Source organism: Caenorhabditis elegans, chromosome II, assembly GCF_000002985.6.
Source record: "Caenorhabditis elegans chromosome II".
In the NCBI taxonomy this organism is placed as follows: domain Eukaryota; kingdom Metazoa; phylum Nematoda; class Chromadorea; order Rhabditida; family Rhabditidae; genus Caenorhabditis; species Caenorhabditis elegans.
The window spans coordinates 4,081,329-4,100,784 of NC_003280.10; the positions used below are offsets into that span (position 1 = coordinate 4,081,329).

Sequence of the window (19,456 nt, forward strand, 5' to 3'; positions counted from 1 at the left end):
TACTTTTTCGACGTGTGTGTGCTCGGCGAGCTCTCGCCTTTCATCTTCATCTGATTCAATTCCTCCATTCTATTCTGCAAAGGAGAAGATGCCTCGGCGGCGGAGCCAACCCCAACTCATCCGTGAGCTCCGCCCCAAAAAAAGAGCAGGCAGTGCTCTCCAACACACATGAATATATGAAACATTTCATCTCATTTCGAATTCTTTGGATCTGCTCTTTCTTCTGTTGTTGTGTCTGTGTGTGTATGTGTATGTCATTGTTGGGTCCTTGTATGTCTTCAAATTCCGAACAAATTTTTGTTTGAAAACCCGCAATTTCCCTGTCTGGCGGTGTGCTATTTATTCACTCAGTGTTTTTTGTTCGAATTTCCAGCCAATTTTCAATTTCAAAAGCGCCAAATTTTCGGGAAAACCTGAAAATAATTACCTTGCAAATATCCCCACACCCCCACCGACACCCACCCACTTTATTTTGAAAAACATGTTCTGAGATTTTTTGAAAAGTTGAGAAAAACACGACAATTTTCATTTCCAACTTCCTTGCTCTTTGCTACGAGGTGTTTGATTTTTTCTCAAAATGCTTACGATGAGGCTTTGGCTTAGGCTTAGACTTAGGTTTAGACTGAGGCTTAAACTTAGGCTGAGACTGAGGTTTAGGCTTAGGCTTAGGCTGAGGCTTGGATTTAAGTTTGGGCTTAGGCTTATGCTTAGGCTCAGGCTCAGGCTTAGGCTTAGACTTAGACTTAGTCTTAGGCTTAGGCTTAGGCTTAAGCTTAGGCATAGGCTTAGGCTTAGACATAGGCGTAGACTTAAGCTTAGGCTTAGGCTTTGGCTTAGGTTTAGGCTAGGCTTATGCTCACAGGGTTTAGCCTGCAGGGACTTTAAAAACGAATATTAATAAACCTACATTGAAGTTTTCAAAAAGGAGCAAAACAATTCTGTTGCCGAATTGCCGAGTGTTCCGGCTTTTTGGATAGTAATATTCTATGCGTCATCCGGTTTCCCCCAGATTTCTGAGCTTTTCATTCTATTCTTTTAAGAGCGGTTTTTCTCTCACGCCATCACCCAACAAAAAGAGCACCCACTCATCTATTGCAACTTTTCTTCCCCGATTTTGTTCCATTTTCTTACTTTTTTTGCTACGAAAAGCTCAACCCGGGTGGTCCTTTTTGACCTACCTACCAATTTCAAAGGAAATCAAATTGATGTTTGATTCTAGGAAAAGAGATGTCTCTATCTATCTCTTATCCTTTTTTCTCATTTTTTTCTCTATGCAAATTTTAATGGAAACTACTTAGGATGTGGACGGACCTAAAATTGATTAGAATTGGCTTCACTGGGTGCATAACCCCTCAATTTTGAGCTGTAAAAAAGTTATTTTGAAAGAAAAAAATGTTATAATTTTTTTGATCGGTGTTTTACAAATGAAATTGCAGCTTTTTGCAAAAAATAAAAATTTAAAATTTATTCTTTTCAAGTAGATATACCGATGTTTTAAATATGAAAAACAAGGGAAGACGCAGACAGCGAGAGCGTCTGTATCTCTGACCTCTGCCCTCTCCCTCTCCCTTTCTCTTACTCCCTCATTTTCAAATTAACGAAACTCATAGTCAGCGAATATTTGAGCAAGTTGAAAATTTCCAACTGCAAAACTGTTAAAAATTCGATTTTCTATCTATCTTGTAATTAATCTCATCTCTATTGACAGCCCTTAACTCAAAAATTCAAGTTTTCAGCAAAATGAACATCACAGAAACAGCAGCAATGAGCGAGGCGTGTATGGTGGAGAGCCTGGATCGACGATGGTACCTGGTAGCAGTTTGTGGAACATCATTATCGGTTTTATCAATTGTTTCAAATATGTTGATATCAAAAGTGAGTGTTTTTCATAGTTTTGATTTTAATTGGAAAATGCTTAATTCAGCTTAATTTGACGAAAATTTTTGTCTTTTAAAATTGATTTTATTTTCGAAAAACTTAAAATTTTGCTTTTCCACTAAAAAAAGTGTGGTCTTTTAAAAATAATTTCATTCAAGATTTGTCGGAAAAAAGACATAAGAAAACGTATTAGAAATATTCAAAAATTCTTTTAAAAAAAGTTGAAAAATTGAGAGAGTTTAAAACAACTTTGAGAGTTATAAACAAAATTGCCAAAAACCCATGTTCTTCACACGAAATTTCAAATGTTTTGGGTAAATCGTATGGCGACCAATGAACGATGAGGTAGGGGAGGGGCCAGCGCCTGTGATTGGTCCAATTGTTAGCCTGACCAATCAGCAAGGCGATCGGGTCTGCAATAAGAAAACATCTTTTTAATTTCCAGGTCCTACTATCCTCGAAGCACACGCACTTCTACTTCCTAGCCCTACTCGCCTTATCCGACTGCTTCTTATCTCTAAACTACGGTCCCGTGATAGCAATGGACATAATCAAAGATCGTGTGAAACTGCGTTGGCTCTCAAATCTTTATATTCAATACGTGGGACCCTTACTTGCTCTCTCACAAACCTCAATGACTTTCTCATGCTACCTGATCATCCTGGCGACCATCGAGCGATATCTGATCACACTACGCGCAAAATGCCTCGGCACATTTCGACAATGCCGGGGACTCTCTGCACTTTGTATGTTCATTTTGGCTCTGTTGCTCAGGGCGCCCATCATTTTCGAAATGCAAATAGAACAGAATCCCGATTGTATTGGCGAGATTAGCGAGTACTATTTGAACTTGTCGCCGATTGTGAACACGTTTTGGTATGGAACTGTGTACCGGTTTTATGTCAGGTAGGTGCAGGGATTTGTTGAAAAATTGGAGAAATTACAGAGAGAAATGAACTGAAAATTTTTGAAATTAAAAAAAAATTGTTTGTCCGATATTTTTGAATCTAAAATTTATTTTAAACTAAAATTATCAACAAAAAATAGAAAAAAAAATATAATTTCAATTTTTTAATTGCATATTTGACCTAATTTTGAATAATTAGACTTAAAAAAGTACTTGAAATTTCAAAAGGAATTTATCGAAATTTCAGAAAATGGAAAACTCTGGAACATTTTTTTTATAACAAAGTATTGTTTTTAACCAAAAGTTTTTCAAAACTAGGTCGCCTACCTACTTGCCTGCCTACCGCCTATTTTTCTGTACTTTTGGCAATAGGCATGAGTGTAGGCACAAGGCAGATGTATAAACCATGAAATCAGACCTACAACTTGCTGAAAATAAAAAAATTTAAAGTTTTCCGTATCCTTTTTCTGCTCAATTTTGTCTCTATTCAAGCATCAAAAAAGTTATATTAAAACAATTATTTAAAAAAATAAAATACCAAGCCAAAAAAATCTTTCAGAAACATCATGACAGTCCTGGTACCCTTCGTTCTGCTGGCCATTCTTAATTACAAAGTCGTGAAAATTCTTCGAATGCAGCAGAGATCGGCGCAAATGTTCCGTTTTCTATCAAGTGATCATAAGACGAAAATCCGATCGGCAACAATTTTGATGGTATGTATCGTTTTCTCGTATCTTCTCGCGAATATTCTAAACGTCGGTGTCACACTGTGGGAGTACGTGGCATTTCAATCAACACAAACCGGAGACGCTTATGCGGTATGTTGAAAAGTTGCAAACAGCAAACTACAAACTACAATTCCCAATTTCAGTTCTACGAAACTTGCACCGATGTGACGTCAGTACTCTACATTCTGGTGTGTGCCACGCGTCTTTTTGTATATTATTTGTTCAATCAGGTAGGTTTTTTTTTTTTTAATTTTATCTGAAAAATTCTTTAAAAAATGCCTGATTTCTTGGATTCCCGCCAAAATTTTCTGATTTTTTTCCGAGTTTTAGAAATTCCAATTTCATAAATTTCACAGCAAAAATTATGCATCTAAACTTCTCTCAGAACCTTTTCCAATTCTCATAAAATTTAACAAAAAAACCAAAGATTCCAGGAAATCCGCGAAGCCATCAAACCTCTCGTCTGCCACAGCACGAGTGCTCCTCGCAAGCAGGACTATGTTACAGTAACCCGAAGCTTGTAAGTTTGTCTAAATCAATTTTTCGTAAGCAGAAATCTGAAACCTATCCATCACCCTGTCACTGAGTCCCGTTCTCTCTTTCAGACAATCCATGCCGTTGGCGGTAGTGGGCGCCCTAACATTCCTCGGTCCAAGACAGACCGGCATCGTGAGAAATCAGCAAAAGTAGGGGAAAATTAAAGTAGTTGAACTTCTGCTATCTATTTCGCATGTCTACTGTATCTCAAACTTCTATCTCCCAGACTCTCTTTGCTCTCCTCCTAATAACTTTCCGTCACAAGCTTACTTCTAGGCGCACACACTTTTACCAATCCAGTAAGATGTCGGCCGCAGCCCATTGACTGCAGCCGGCACTTCATGGGCCAGGCTGGCGTATGCAGGACCGGGTTGGCACGTGAGGTGTCCGCAGCAGATTGCAGCCGACATTTCACAGGCCAGCAAAGCTAGCGTTCGCCTAGCTAGCCAAGCTTACGAGGTGTCGGCTGCCGTCTCGTTTCCGCGGCCGACACTTTACGAGCCACCAGCTATCATCCTACCATTTTATCTTCCAGTTAACATATACTTCTTTCAGCGACTCCTCCCGCCAAATCGGAACCGAAATCGATGCTGTAGCAATTGCCATTGCTCGAAGGCTGCTCTCGAGTGAGCTCGTCTTCGGAGGTGGAGGCACCAAAGAGGCCAACGACTCATACGTCATCTCAAACCACCACGCGACCACATCTGGAGACGAGGAAACCGACGACGACGACGACGATGAAGAGATTCCATATATGGTTTGAGAAGAAGCGGCTCCATATATTTGCACATTCTCCTCACCCACCTCATTATTTTTTTCCTTTCTGGATTGTATACTTTACTTTTTCTTCTCCTCTCTCATCATACATATGACCAATATCACGGGGTAAAATAGCGAAAATAAATTGGTATGTTTATTCTGAATGGGGTTTTGCACAAAAACTATCAGATTCACATCTCATTAAAAACCGGATGCTCTTTCATGTCTTACTTGGTGAAAACTTCGGGAGACAGACACTGGGGGTTTCTTCAAAACCTGCTAAAATTAAAATTGAAGTTTTGATCTAGAAAAATTTGATCTACAAGTAAGGGGGGACCCTAATTTCAGCAAGCTTACTGCATTAGATTTTTCAAATTGAACAAGCCCGGTAGATGTCGGCCGCTGGAAAAATTAAAATTTTGTAAGACAGGAGCGCTTTCTTGTCAGTTCGGAGTGACCATCTGAGCTTTTTTCGAATTAACCAAAGCAGCTGATATATTGAAGATTTTAGTTCAAGCAGCCGAAACTTTAAAGGTGTGTACTATTCTCTGCAACCGACGTTTCACAAGCACTTCTTTCAACAAGCAACATTTTACAGGTACTGTGCTTAGCGGCCGAGGTTTCACAGGTAATTATCAAAACAGCTAAAATTGTAAGGCGCATGCGTCTCCATGCGTCTCTCCATTTACAGGCCCAATTTCGAGCAGCCGACATTTTACAGGCACTACTTTTACCAGCCGACATTTAACAGGACTTCAAATTTTTTTCTATTCAAATTTTGCATTTCAAATTTTCAAACTTCAAATTTTGCATTTTTCATCGATTTCAGGTGGTTTCAGAGCCTTACTTAAAACAAAAGTTCAACATTTTATTATGTTTAATAGTTTCACTGATTTCCACTAAAGCTCCCACAAAACTCCTTCTAACCAGGACTTTTCCACGTGTATTTTGCTGTTTTTGTTCATTGTTCACCGCTCGATTTCACGTGTGGACGGGCACAGTTCACGTGAAATGATGTCCCATTCTACCGTACTCTTTGTGATAATGGCTTATCATTTGTAGAAGCGGAATGTGAAGAAGACTGATGAATGATAGATTGAAACTTTCAAAAATCAAATTCGTAGGTTTTATGAATTTTTTTTGGGTTTTTTTTGTTCGACAAGAAAAAGGCAGACATTTTTTTGCAGAAAAAAGGGTGTAAAGTCTGAAAAAAAAGCGATCGATTCAAAAAGTGTTCAAAAATCATACAAAAATTGCTTTCGCTGCGGGATCCATTTTCGTTTAAAGACCCTTTTTGATAGGATCAATCCTTGATTTGACGTCTGTTCAATGATAACTTTGTGAATCCGAGGTCAGACCGATTCTCGCTTCGGGACCCTTTCTGATTCAAACGAATATCTCAAGATGTTCAAAAGATTTTCTTTATTTTCCTAAACATTTTGTGTTTTTCACAAGTCACGTCATTTCATTGACGTGGCTCCCCTCGAAGTTCAAATGCTCAACAAGAATCTTTTCTCAAAATCTTCCTCCAACAGCTGTACTCGAAGGGCCCCGTATCATTTATCACTTCCCCCCCCCCCCCCTTAACTCTCTTTCCCCTGTCTCGTATTCTTCAAAGATGATAAAGACAAAAAGTGAATCGTTCGATAAAGATAGAGAGTATTGAACACTTTCAAAAGTGTCATTAGTGACAATTGTTATTGCTTTACTCCAGTAGAATAACCTGTTGGAATCGGGAAAAATGCAAAGTTTTCAGGTACTTTTTAGACGAAAAAGTGCTGAGATTTGAGATGGGAAACAACAATTGGAAATAGGAGAAAATAGAGAAGATCAATTTTCAGCTACCAAAATATAAATGGTTTTTAAATTTTAAAGCAATTTCAACCAGGGGTGGGCGGCAAACGATTTTCATCGACAAATCGATAAATCAAAAAATTTTCGGAAATGGAAATTCCCGACAAATCGGAAAACCGGCAATTTGCTAATCGCTGAATTTGCCGGAAAACCGCAATTACCGAAAATTTACGGCAAATAACTTTTTTTTTTGGAAACTTCAGAATTTCAATTTTAATCGGCAAAATTCTATCCTAACGTTCCTAAATCTATTTTTAAAAATATTTAGAAAAAAAATGGGAAAAATTTCAAAAAGGCAGAGATTTAAAAATTTCCGTCTTTTAAAAAATCTTGCGGCCAATTGATGTTCGGCAAGCGGCAAATCGGCAAGCTGCCGAAAAACAACATTACCGGCAAATCGGCAATCCGGCAAACTTCACGGCAAACGTCTTGATTTCAACAACCTATAACTCAAAAACAAGACACTTTACAGGCAACCTTACAACTAATAAAATGTTGCCCAAAACGTATTCTTACTTTTTGTAATTGACAATTGTCCATTGTAGAAAATACTGAAATTCTACTTTTCTTGTCCTTCTTGGAATATTGATTCCACTGAACCATTTGAAGAAAACTGAAAACTCAACTTTTTTCTTTCAATTTCTCCAGTTTTCCTATCCCTCCCTTTCCATCTAAAAATAAAATTTCACGATAAAAGTTGATCGATGTGTAGCGTGGCAATTGGAAAAACTGACAAAAAAAAAAAAATTTCTAGGATAAAGTAGATCTAAAAAACAGTGAGACAGTTTTCAGAAAGTTTGATCTACGATAAACGCGGGAAATCTCTGTTTTGAATTGTGTGACGTCACAACCGTTCAAATTCAATTTTTTTCAATGTTTACTATGTATTGAAGTGAAAACACTGAAAAGGGTTTTTTGTGGAATTGCAGCTTAACATACCTGCCCGCCTACCTGCCTGACTTTGGAACAAATTTATCTCTGGAAAAATTAAGGCGACTGACATCTAGCGGGTTGGGTTTTGTCGATCGATATTTAAAGCAAAATCAAGCTTCATAATCCATAAAGAAAACTACAAACTTTGGCTGGAAATATTTGCACTTACACTGAAACTGGGCTTGTTTGGGATTGAAACCCCACATTTTCTGTAATTTTTTCTGCAAAATCTAACTTTAGAGACAAGCCTGAAGCCTAAAACCCCTTGTAAAGCTGAAAAAAAAAACCGAAACCATAACCATTTCCGGTTTCAAAAACCAATAACGTCACATACAAGAATGCCTTCCCACGTGGCTTCAGCCTGTTCTGCAAGAAGAAAAACGCGTCCCCCTCCCCTTTTCCATCATCTTTTTCTTTTTCTTCATTTCTTCATTTTTTTCTCTCTCATTGTAACAATACACAAGCATTTTTCTTGTGTGGTGTCTCCTCTTATCATTTTCCGCCACTATCACCCCATCAATTGCCCGCGGTGCAGATGCACCGAATGTTTTAATTTGTCTTTTCAAAGACATTTTCTATCTTTTTCTCTGTGCTCAAACGTTCTCCGTAGGTTCTTCTGTCCCCCCGCGTTATCAGTTGAAGGGGACATAAAAAGGGAGCAATTTTGTTGCGAAAAGGCAAAGTTTGGGTATATCGTACCTGTAGTTGAGTTTGGTAAATAGGTACAGAGAATCTGTGAACTTTCATTTAATAGTGTACGCTTGAACCTTGGAAAGACACAGGAAATTTTCTGTTTCAAGGCGACCTTCTCCTGCCTTTAAAGCTGGCCTTGTACCTTTAAGGCGAGCTATATCTGCCTAGTGCCTACAGGTACGGTATACTTCTGTTTTTTGGCAAAAACATAAGTTGAAGCAACGGCGATTAGGCGGTAGGTACTTCTGCAGGTAGGCAGGCATCAGGCACCTCAGTCTGTAAAAAAGAAAAGTATGACCAGTTTTTCATAAGAATACTCATAATTTTGACTAAAATTCCAGTGATTTTAGCTTCGATTTTTGATGAAAAATTCACGTCTTCTCAATTTTAAGCTCACCGGCAACTTTTCAATTTATATCAGAAATCTCGGCAATTTTGGCTAACAAAGTTCAAAATGACGTAGACACTAGAAACCTCCAGAACAACCCCGTCTTCTTGTTGTTATCTAAAAGATGGTCCCAACTGATAAGATGATCAAAGTTCGGAGAGTAAAAATCTAGTTAGTTGCCGAATTGCCGGGTTCCTTGGTACTTTGACCCAGACAATTTTTGATCATCTCTAATATTAGATTTTCTTCCTGTCTGAACACCACGTCACTGTCCAATTTTTGACCCAAATATTTAATTAATTTCCTTTTTATTTTTTATTTTGAGGTGATCTCTGATTCCACTCTGTTTTTCAAAAATCATCGAGATAACTTATGACCGTTTAGGCAACAAATTTGGCCAAGTTCTGTGTTTTTTTTGTCCCAAGTCTTGATTGTTCTCGTGTTGATCGGAAAATATTTACAGCTGATAACAGAAGGTTCAAGTGGGACGGGTTTAGGTTCAGAGGCATGTGAGAGTTTTAAAGATGGACTAGTGAAAGTTTTGCGTTGATTTTTGCAAGGACGGTGGCAGAAAGAGTTGCGAGAGCCGGCCGCAACGCGACCGCGACGCACGATCCTGACTAGAATACTTTGTATCTAGTTATGTATCAACATGAAAACATTATTTTATCCCCATTTCCAAGCTTCAGAGCATGTTCAAACTTTCTTCAGCGCTACATCAATTCTTTAACTTTAAAAAATTTTGAACCGCACCGCGACCGTAACGCTCCGTTCCATTTTCTTATCGGCTTCAACCTCTGATCGCCTGAACAAAGTTCAATGCACACAGCTTACTAGTTCCTGATCACAACTTCTTCTTTCAAAAACAGACAGTTTTCCACTGAATATTGTTCTCTGATCGGAGGGGAGGAGCAACGTGTCCTGTCCGGAAGAGTGTGGTGATCACATGAACGACAAGACCACGCCTATCCGCCGATTTTTATAGGTGCTGTGTGTGTGTGTGTGTTGTCGGAGGGGTATATCAGTCCGTCAGTCTTGTCAGTGGTCGGCTGTGGCGGGTAGAAACGACGACGTTATTCTTCTTCTACATATTTTCCTAATTTTTGTTATAATTTTTTATTGTTCAATTTGTGTTTTAGACCAAATTTTGTGTAAAATTTTGAGCTCTAGACCTACAATTCAAACTGACCTACCTTACACCTTCAATTTTAAATTGATTTGTTGGTTATATTATTAGTTTAAAAGGAATTTCTCAAGTTGTACAGGTTGAGAAATTTTGGCAGAAAATGGTAAAATAGTTGACAAATTTTCTTTGAATTTTTATTTTTTTTAAACTAACTTGGACAAATATTTCTTCAAATTTTAAATGAAAAATTGCACACTTTAATTTAATTTTTCTCCGTGGGCACAAAAATGAAAAAAATGCCTACCTGCCTTCCAAAAAAACCTACGCGTGCCTACCATTTTGTTGCTCATTGAATATTTAAAAAACCGATTTCAATGAAGTGTTCCTAAAAATCCAGAATCCAATCGCAGGGGTTGACGCCAAAATGCAGGCGGTAGGCAGGCACGTAAATATGTTTATTTTCTACACTTTTGTATTTTTGTAGTTTCCCGTTCTCCCACATTCCAAGACGCTTCTAGAAGTTCCACGTGACACTCATTATCATCTGATATTTTCTCTCTCGCAATTCCATTCAACTTTATCACGTCATCCCTATTGTTCAGTGGTGATTCATTTCAAAACAAGAAATTTATCTTTTCTCTTCTGTGTAAAGCCAAGGAGGTTTCCCCGTTAATTTAAATTTCCCGCCAAGTCCTCGTTTCTCATTTTTGATTTTGAATCTTTTATTTTCTATTTTTGCCATCACAATTTTCTGTGCTTCTTCTCGCAATGCTTTGAAAAATCACGGTTTTTCTGCAGAAGATCTACAAAACTCAAGTCCTTCAACTCCAAATCAACTGAATTTTCAATTTTTTTTTCTCCAAGAAAAACCAATCAATAATGGTTCTGTTGGCTGCAATCGACCAAGGCACCTCTTCTAGCCGCTTCCTCGTTTTTGAGGCAGACACCGGAGAGCTTGTCACTAGTCATCAGGTACGGTAGCTTTTGTCGGGTTACTGTATTTTTTGTTTTAATTTTAATTTCTCCAACTTCAGATCGAGGTCCGTCAACTCTTTCCCCATGGTGGATGGGTCGAAATGGATCCTATGGAGCTCTACGATACCGTAGTCTCCTGTATCTCCAAAACCATCGAAAAGCTCGAAAACCTCGGAATCTCGGCCGACGAGATCAAGTCGGTGGGCGTCGCTAATCAGCGAGGTACTGTAGGAGGAGTACTGTATTCTGAACAATAATAAAATTTTTGTTTTGTTTCAGAGACAAGCATTGTTTGGGACAAGGAAACCGGAAAACCACTGTACAATGCGATCGTGTGGCTTGACACTAGAACCTCCTCCCTCGCAGATGAAGCTATCTCGAGAACTGCTTCCAAGTGAGTTTTTGGTGAAAAATAGGCGCTAGGTAGGTATAGGCAGGCACTGTAGGCTAAGCAGGCAGAGAAATTTTGCTTTTGTCTGTCTTGCGGTGATAAGCAAGGGTTACGATAGGAAGAGTACTGTAGAAGTATGGTAAGGGCATTGTTGGGGTACTGTATGGCTTCTGTTGGAGTACTGTAGGGTTACTGTAGGAGTATTGTAGGGGTACTGTAGATGTGCTGTAAAAGTACTGTAGGATTACTGTAGAGATTACTGCAGGCGTACTGTAGACTACTGTATGCCTACTGTAAAAGAAATGTAAGAGTACTGTAAAAATACTGTCGGAGTTCTGTAGAAACACTGTAGGAGTACTGTAGGAGTACTGTCCAATTTTGATTATTTCCAGATCCAAAGACGAATTCCGCGCCAAAACTGGTCTCCCCATCCATCCATACTTCAGTGCTCTCAAGCTCAAATGGCTCTTCCAGAACGTTCCAGAAGTGAAAAAGGCCTACGCTGACGGTAATCTCATGTTCGGAACCGTTGACACTTGGCTCATCTGGAAGCTTACCGGTGCTTACGTGACAGATGTCTCGAATGCGTCGAGAACTTTACTCCTGGATTTGCACAAACGAAAATGGTCCACTCAACTGTGCGAGTTCTTCGATCTCCCAATCGAAATCCTTCCGGAGATTCGATCCAGCGCCGAGGTTTATGGGCATTTTGACAAGGGGCCTTTGGAAGGAGTTCCACTTTCCGGATGCCTTGGAGATCAGCAAGCTGCGATGGTTGGACATCAGTGCCTGAATGCTGGCCAGACAAAGAACACCTATGGAACTGGAACTTTTATGCTTTGTAATATTGGAACTCGACCGATCATCTCAAAAAACGGCTTGCTAACTACAGTAGGCTTCCAATTTGGTGCTGACTCTCCAGTTGTCTACGCTCTCGAAGGATCCGGGTCGATTGGCGGGAATGTTGTCAGATTCCTCAGAGATAATTTCAAGTTTATCTCTGACGCGAAAGAAATGGAAGGGCTTTGCAGAAGTGTGGAAGACACCTCCGGAGCCTACTTTGTCCCATCATTCACCGGATTATACACTCCGTACTGGGACTCGACAGCTCGAGGAACCATTCTCGGACTCACCCAGGTCACCCAACGCGAGCACATCTGTCTAGCTGCTCTGCGAGCCGTTGCTTTCCAAAGTGCTGAGATGATTGCTGCAGTTGAACAGGATCTCGAAGGAGGTACCAAGGTTACAACTCTGAAAGTCGATGGAGGAATGATCGCTAACAAGCTGTTCAATGAGATTCAAGCGGATATTATGGGACGGGATATTGTGACTCCAAAGATTACCGAGATTTCCGGATGGGGAGCAGCGGTTGCCGGTGGAATCGGAGCTCAGCAGATCAGTTTGGACGAGTTTTTACAGCAGTCTAGTGAGGTAGGCACAATAAAATAGGCGTAGGCGACAAAATATAAATTTCCAATTTTCCAGGATAATCGATACACTCCACAAAAAGACGATAACTGGAGGTCTGCAGAACTTGCTCGCTGGAAAGAAGCCGTCAAACGGTCGTGTGGATGGGCTCAATGAGCACAACTCTCCTTCTATAATCAATCAATCATCAATATAATCATTTTCGTTCTAGTTCATACCTTATCATGCTTCTTGTGCCATTTCTTATCATTATTATCATCATGCTCATCATCATCCAACAAAAACTGGTCACAAGCCTTCCCACCAATTCGCCTGATTTTTCCAGGTGCTGTGTAAATATTGATTACGGTTATTGTCGCTCATCACCAATTATGCTTGTTTCAAAAATTCCCCGACAATTTGTGAATAAATGTGTTATAGTCGGAAATTGTTTTACTGTAGGGGTAATTAGGCACTGTAGGAGAACTGTAGGTTACTGTAGAAGTACTGTAGGACAGCTGTAGGGGTACTGTAGGAGTACTGTAGGAAAACTGTAGGAGCACTGTAAGAGTACTGTAAAGGTACTGTAGGAGTACTGTAGGTGTACTGTAGGGGTACTTTAGGAGTTCTGTGAGATACTGTAACTCTTGAAAATTGAGTTTTTGGTTTTTGAAGAAAGAGTGGTACTGTAGGAGTACTGTAGAGGTACTGTTGGAGTACTCTACGAGTACTGTAGGTGTACTGTAAGGGTACTGTAGGAGTACTGTAGGAGGAGGAATTTTCGGTTTAGAATGGAGAGTGGGTCCATAACGTTCATAATGGTTGAAAAACTTTGAAATATTGTAGACTCTTTTGGAGGTTCTGAGAAATAATGATAGGTTCTAGAATATACAGAATACTGCAAAAATTCCAAAAGTATGAAAAACATTTCAAAATTGTTAGAAGTTTCCAGAGAAGTATATAAATTTTTTTTAATTTCCAGAAACTTCAAAAACTGTAGAATCTGCAAAAAACAAAACTTTTGAAATTTTTTAAATTCTCAAGCGAATTAACAATTCACGGCGTCTGCCAGATTTTGAGCAACCTTTACCTTCTTGTTTCCCACCGCCTCATTAGCGTTATTAATACCCCATAATACTTGCTCTTCGGGCAGGTTTTCTCTATCTCTCCTATCTCTCTGCGTTCACCAGTTCCCTCTACACCTTCCCGCCACACCAATTTGAACAAACAAGGAGACCCCCTTTGAAGTCATTGGAGGGACTCCATATTGCACTATTCACCACCGCCCACACCTTTTGTTGTATAAGCTTTTGGGCCAGAGGTTTCACACGATTTATGTTGTCAGGTTATGGTGTGACTCTTTTTTAGTGTTGGAAGAGAAGAAAGGTTGCCGGACTGTTTGTTCATTTTGGTTGCAGCTTTTTTTTGGTCTCTAAATGTTTTGTAATGTTCGAATGAATTTCTACATTTTCACTGTCTTAAATTTTAGTTCTTTTTTTGAAAAATGCATATTTTAATTTACATTAAACCTTTTTTCCTCCGACAAAGTTGAAATTTAAATTTAAAAAAAGTACCAAAAAATAAAGAATAATTTTTTGCAAAAAAACCTACCAAAAGTTTAGAGCGCAGCACATTTTTCATATTTTCACAAAAATAAAAATTACCTATTTTATATTCTTTAATCTTTGCACGTTCAAGTGTAACCCATGAACTTGAAGCTCAAAGTTTAACGAAAAGCTCATTCACACATTGCTCACCACCTGGGAGCTCGGCGGCGTTCCCCGTATGTGTTGACCGGTTGGTAATCCGAGCCATTTGGTGTATGCAACCAGTTGATCCCCTCTGTCTCCCCTTCCCGTTCGTCCCTTTTCCCCTCTCCCACCCATAGTTTCTATTGTACACGTGTATATGTGTGTATGTACCGCGCGTCATCACTCTCAACCGTCTTCTATTGTTTTGTCAACCTCCAAACTGGGGAGCCCCTCATTGTACTTGGTACTTGGTCTCTTAGGTTGGAGGATCTAAAGTGTCCTCCTGAAGCCTCTCGGCAACCTTTTTTGGAAGTTATTTTAAATTTTTATTTCATGTACCTTTATATCAGGCAACTACATCTGCGTACCTGCCTGCCTACGTACCTTCATATTTCTCTCCCACCCTTACTTTCATTAAAACACTTTTTTTCCATTCGTTTAATGGATTTTCAAGGACGACTCCCCGACGAAGCACATGTGTTTTTTTTTCGTTTTTTCCGCAAAATCCAAAATTTTAATAGGTTTTCACAATAAAAACTTTATGAAAACTTTATGATATAAAAGTTTGGGAAGAAACGTTTCGAAAATTCGTTTAGCGAAACACAAAAAACTAGATCCGAACACTGTTTATTTCGGATTAACGGTTGTAAAAATCTAGTACCTATGGAGTGACTCTTTCCATTATTTTTTGTAAAACTTTCGAGGTAGGTAGGCATCTATTCATGCCTACGTGCCTGCCTACCGACTTTTTCACCTTTAGCGTAGCTGGAATTGATCCAGGCATGTGCATGCCTACCTAGCAAAGCTTCTTCAGTTTTTCAGTCCTATTGATTGTGAGAAGAAGCGTTTTTAAGTAATTTATTAATTAAAAATTAAAAATTTGAAAATTAATTCTTTACTTAAAAAATCTGCTTTATTTTCTTACCAGAATCTTAATTCTATATTCAATATCCATCAATTTTCATTTTATTTTCCATGCGAGTTTCAAAACAAGAGTGAGTTCTATTTTTTCTAGAATTTTGAACTTCTAGCTACATATATGGTAGATAAGCTGGTCTCTTGTCGCATGCCTACCTGTCCATCGCCTACTTCCTCCATTTTAGTGCTAATTCGGCTGTTTGGTGTTTGCACCATGTTAGAGGCCGGTAGGCAGGTTGGAGGTAGGTGTAAGGCCCTGAAACCGCGCCTGCCTCCCATGTGGCTACTTTGATCTTCATGTTCCTCCTTTTTGAAAGCCAATGACTTGGTTAATTTTGAGTGTCAACATATGTGCAACTAGACATTTAGTTGTTAATGTTTTTCAGCTTTGCAAATTTCAAGTCGATGCACCATGTCTACTATTAAATTTCAAACAGCGAAACACCTATACTTGTAAAATTCTCGAGAGAAAAAACCACCCGTCATTCTTCTAAACGACTTCTTCCATGAGACTATCCAGTTACAAAAGGTAGTTAGCCGTGTCCATTGTCTCTCGAACGGCAGCGGGAAAGAAATACATTCATTTCACGTGTAGCTTCTTCTCCTCCCACAGTTTCTACAATTTCTTCCCTCAACAGTTTCACACACTCACTAACTCACTTTTCATCCCTCCTCCGTCCGATCAAATCTACCGATCCATGTGTGCCGGAGAGAGGACACACGAGACCGGTCTCTTTTTCACTCTCTCTCTATACCTCACACCCAATTGTTATTTCATATCGAAACACGAGCGCATCATCATCATCACAGTGATGAACGGACAGCTCTCGCGCGGGCGCCGGCAAATGCCCGCGCGGATTTTTTGTTTGTGGTGGTGTCATCCGATCATGTTTTTCATGCAATTCGCGCCTCTTTATTCTTTTCAAAAAGTTTCTGCTCTCGTCTTTTTTTTCTATCTATGCACAAAAATTTGAATGCTCACTGGACTTTGGATCTTTTTGTCTGGTTTTTAGATTTTGGGGGAGCTTGGGAACATGAGTAGAACATCAGCGTGGTGATTTAGGTTGAATTGCAGAGAGAGAAAAAGCTATTCTCCCAAAATTGCAAAATTTTCAAAATTTGTGTGGAAAAATTGTTCCAGTTGTTACCTAAATAAGCAGAAAAAATAACGAAATAAACTAACAAAAGGTGTTCTCAAAATTTAAGATTTTATCGAAAATTAGCCGAATTTTGAAACCGTCTTTATAGTAATTAGTTATTTCAAAATACTTCATAATATCTGTGCTTATCTAGAAAACTGTATTTGTGAAAATTTTTCGTTTTTTCTTTCAGAACAAATACCGTATTCCTTCTACTCGTCTTGCACATCACACATTTTTGAGACATCAAAACTCGGTAGCCTTTAGCTTTATCAAAATGTTGTGAACTAACAATATGTAATCATTTTTTGCTCTATAACTTGCAGTGAAACATATTTTTGGTAAACTCAAAGTTAACTAACTAGTACAATAAAGTAGGGTGAAAGTTTCAAAACGGAGTGAACCCCATTTTTCCATTTATTTTTTAGAAACATTTTTTCCCTATGACGCCAACATTTTTTTTAATAAATCGAAAATTTTTCTGATGTTTCTCGTACGTTTCTGTAACTTTTTCATTGCTCAATTTTGCCTACTCATAATGAGGTCTTCTGCCAAGACATGGTGCATCGACCTTAATTGGCAAAGTTTGTCAAAATCTTTATCTGGTCTGAATTTGAGTTTTTTTTCAAAATTTGTCGACGGACAAGTTGTTGTTTTTTATATAATTTTTTAGTTGAATGTTTTTTTTAATATTTTAAATATAAATAGTTATGATTCCCCAAATTCAAATTATAAAACAGTTGTTTTGTGCCACCTCTACTAGTCACCATAATTTTTGTTCAAATTTTCCAGCTAATAACTTGTTAACCTTTGGTTTTATCAAAAAGTTATTAATTGACAAAATGTTTGTTATTCATTTTTTTATAAGTTTGTAGTTGAAAATATTTTGATATATTCAATATAAACTGAGATATGATCTGCCAAGCTATCTGACAGTTGTTTTTTCTCTGCCAACTTTATTTGCCTACTACTCTCTCTCAACCCTGGGCAACCTGTCACTTTTCATGCTTTTGGTGTCACTATTCACGCACTCAAGTTCGCCGTCATGTTTTCATCTTCTTATCCTCTCCTCTCCGCCTAATTCTAGGTTTTCCGTTCATCCGGTGACCGTCCGGCGGCAGGACGGTTATATAAACACGTTTGACACACATCTTCTCATCATCTCAAATGTTTACCAGGCAGGCAAAGAAGGGACCGTTCAGAAGAGACAGTTGTGAGTGCGTGGCGCAAAACTAATTATCGGAAATAGGAAGCAGTCTGCGTCTCGTTTCAGGAAGAGGTTGAAGAAGAAGTGAAACTTGGCCCCGATATTCAGATGTGAAGACGAAGAAGACAACAAACGGTAGCTGCTGACTGTGAGAGAGAGAAGGCGTAATAATTATTCAAATTCCTTGTATATGTACGCGTAATAACACTTCTCGTCTCCCGTGTACACACTGTTTTAGTGGCTTGACAAGCAGCAGCCACACCGTTTTCTTAACGATGATGAAGCTTCGAGAAGGTTTACAGTCATTTGAATACACCGGTTTTTTGTTTTACCGCATCATAGACTTATTGTTCTTGGTTATTTATCTGAATTGTCTCATGAGGTTGCCGAAATTTTATTAAAAGTAAGTCGGCAACGGGGCTGTTGAGTTGCGGAGCTTTGAATACTTTTTTCTTTTTTCATTAATGTCTTGTCTTGTTCGTGTTATGTTTTCCCTTGCCTCCTTCGCTCGGCTTTCACCCTTACCCTCCGGGAGCCGTGAGCCCTCCAGGAGCCGACGCGGGTCTTTACCCCTCACCCTTTTTTTCTAATTTCTCAGAATTATTTTTTTCTAGCAATTTCGAATAAAAAATGGTCGGATTTTTCCTAGCCACGATTTTTGTTCAATTTCTAATTTTTACAGAATTTTATAAAAATTTTGAAGTAATAATATGTCATTTTGAAAATTAAACGTTGTTTCTATTAAAAAATTAATTTTTAAAAATTAAAAAAAAATAGTTTCTAGCTTTTGATTAGTTTTGATGTCAAACAATTCAAATACTAAATTTAGTTACAAAATGTCAATTAACAAAACATTTGGTAGGAGTTGAAGCGGCGGACACCTCGAGGGTTTTTAATGTTAAAATTTTTAGAGCTTTTGAGCTATACCTACTTCGATATTATGCGTAAAATCGTTTTGAAAAAGCTACAAACCGACAAAGCTGGGACCTTTTTTAATTTTTTTTAAATCAAGAATTTCAGATTCCAATTTTTTTACATTTCCTTTCCACTATTTCCTCATATTCCCCACAATTTTTGAATTTCCATGCTGAATTTCCATACTCCCAAATTTTTATTCCAGTTTTATTTATAGATCAATAGATTATGTTGGAAGCTGTGTTGCTAATACAGGTACTAATTTCAAGTACCAGCGGCTACTCTATGTATTTGTACTTGAGAAAACTACTGTTGAAAACTAGACCACCGTCCTGCAAAACCACTTCTTCTTCCGTTATTATTTTGTTTTCCCACTTTTTTAGTTGCAATTTTTGAAACATTTTTTCTGATGAAAACCTTTAGAAAAAACTCTAGTTTTTTAGACATTTTTGCAAAACTAAAAATAAGGAAATTTCTCATAAAATAAACCATCATCTTTGAAGCTTTTATGGTAGGCAGGTAGGCACCTTTGGCCGCCTATTTTCTTGGGGTAGCTGCCTGCATTTGCGTGTGCCTACATGCTTACCTGTGTGCCTACCTACTTGTCTACCTGTGCGCCTACCTGCTTGCCTACTTGCGTGGCTATCTACGTGCCCGACTAGGTGTCTACGGTCTTTTCTGGTTTCCATCTTGTAGGCATGTAGGCGTGTAGGCAGGGAGGCTCTAATCATGACTCTTTCCAATTTCTCACACTTTCCCATGGCCATTTTCAATCTTTATTCATGTCCTTCTTCATCTTTTTGCATCTTATTCTCTTTCAATGTATGCGGCACTTCATTTTAATGTGACCTGTTGTTCGTTCACCTATTCGCAGCTTTCGCCTCTTTATTTCTTTTCCATTTTACGATCCTGAATACAACAATTATCGATCAGTAATTCATAAAAAATTT

General features: G+C 38.5%; 2 protein-coding genes and 2 non-coding genes across 5 annotated transcripts; 3 read left to right on the top strand and 1 right to left on the bottom strand.

The window, feature by feature from the left end:
* Positions 1-700: 700 nt before the first annotated feature.
* R11F4.6 lies at positions 701-850 on the top strand. The gene has a single exon (NR_050979.1). It is a non-coding gene; the product is annotated as an Unclassified non-coding RNA R11F4.6 (non-coding RNA).
* On the bottom strand, positions 701-850 carry R11F4.5. The gene has a single exon (NR_050980.1). It is a non-coding gene; the product is annotated as an Unclassified non-coding RNA R11F4.5 (non-coding RNA).
* An 875-nt stretch (positions 851-1,725) lies between these two features.
* R11F4.2 (G-protein coupled receptors family 1 profile domain-containing protein) lies at positions 1,726-4,969 on the top strand (the record flags this gene model as incomplete). Of its 2 annotated transcripts, NM_001027112.5 has the most annotated exons (6): positions 1,726-1,875; positions 2,324-2,784; positions 3,345-3,603; positions 3,657-3,743; positions 3,948-4,033; positions 4,606-4,969. In NM_001027112.5, 6 exons carry the CDS (start codon positions 1,765-1,767, stop codon positions 4,811-4,813), a joined length of 1,212 nt encoding a protein of 403 aa, NP_001022283.1. In that variant the 3' UTR covers positions 4,814-4,969. The 2 variants fall into 2 exon arrangements, with proteins under 2 accessions (NP_001022283.1, NP_001022282.1); NM_001027111.5 differs by lacking the exon at positions 4,606-4,969 and having other exon boundaries at positions 1,765-1,875; positions 3,948-4,060.
* A 5,632-nt stretch (positions 4,970-10,601) lies between these two features.
* R11F4.1 (putative glycerol kinase) lies at positions 10,602-13,021 on the top strand. The gene is made up of 5 exons (NM_062320.5): positions 10,602-10,775; positions 10,838-11,000; positions 11,058-11,172; positions 11,562-12,600; positions 12,655-13,021. Exons 1-5 carry the CDS (start codon positions 10,683-10,685, stop codon positions 12,751-12,753), a joined length of 1,509 nt encoding a protein of 502 aa, NP_494721.1. The 5' UTR covers positions 10,602-10,682; the 3' UTR covers positions 12,754-13,021.
* Positions 13,022-19,456: the final 6,435 nt, after the last annotated feature.

Coding starts and splice junctions, on each gene's coding strand:
- R11F4.1 (NM_062320.5), top strand. CDS start 10,683: ATGGTTCTGTTGGCTGCAATCGACCAAGGCACCTCTTCTAGCCGCTTC. Junction 10,776..10,837: donor AGCTTGTCACTAGTCATCAG/GTACGGTAGCTT, acceptor CTCCAACTTCAG/ATCGAGGTCCGTCAACTCTT. Junction 12,601..12,654: donor TTTTACAGCAGTCTAGTGAG/GTAGGCACAATA, acceptor CCAATTTTCCAG/GATAATCGATACACTCCACA.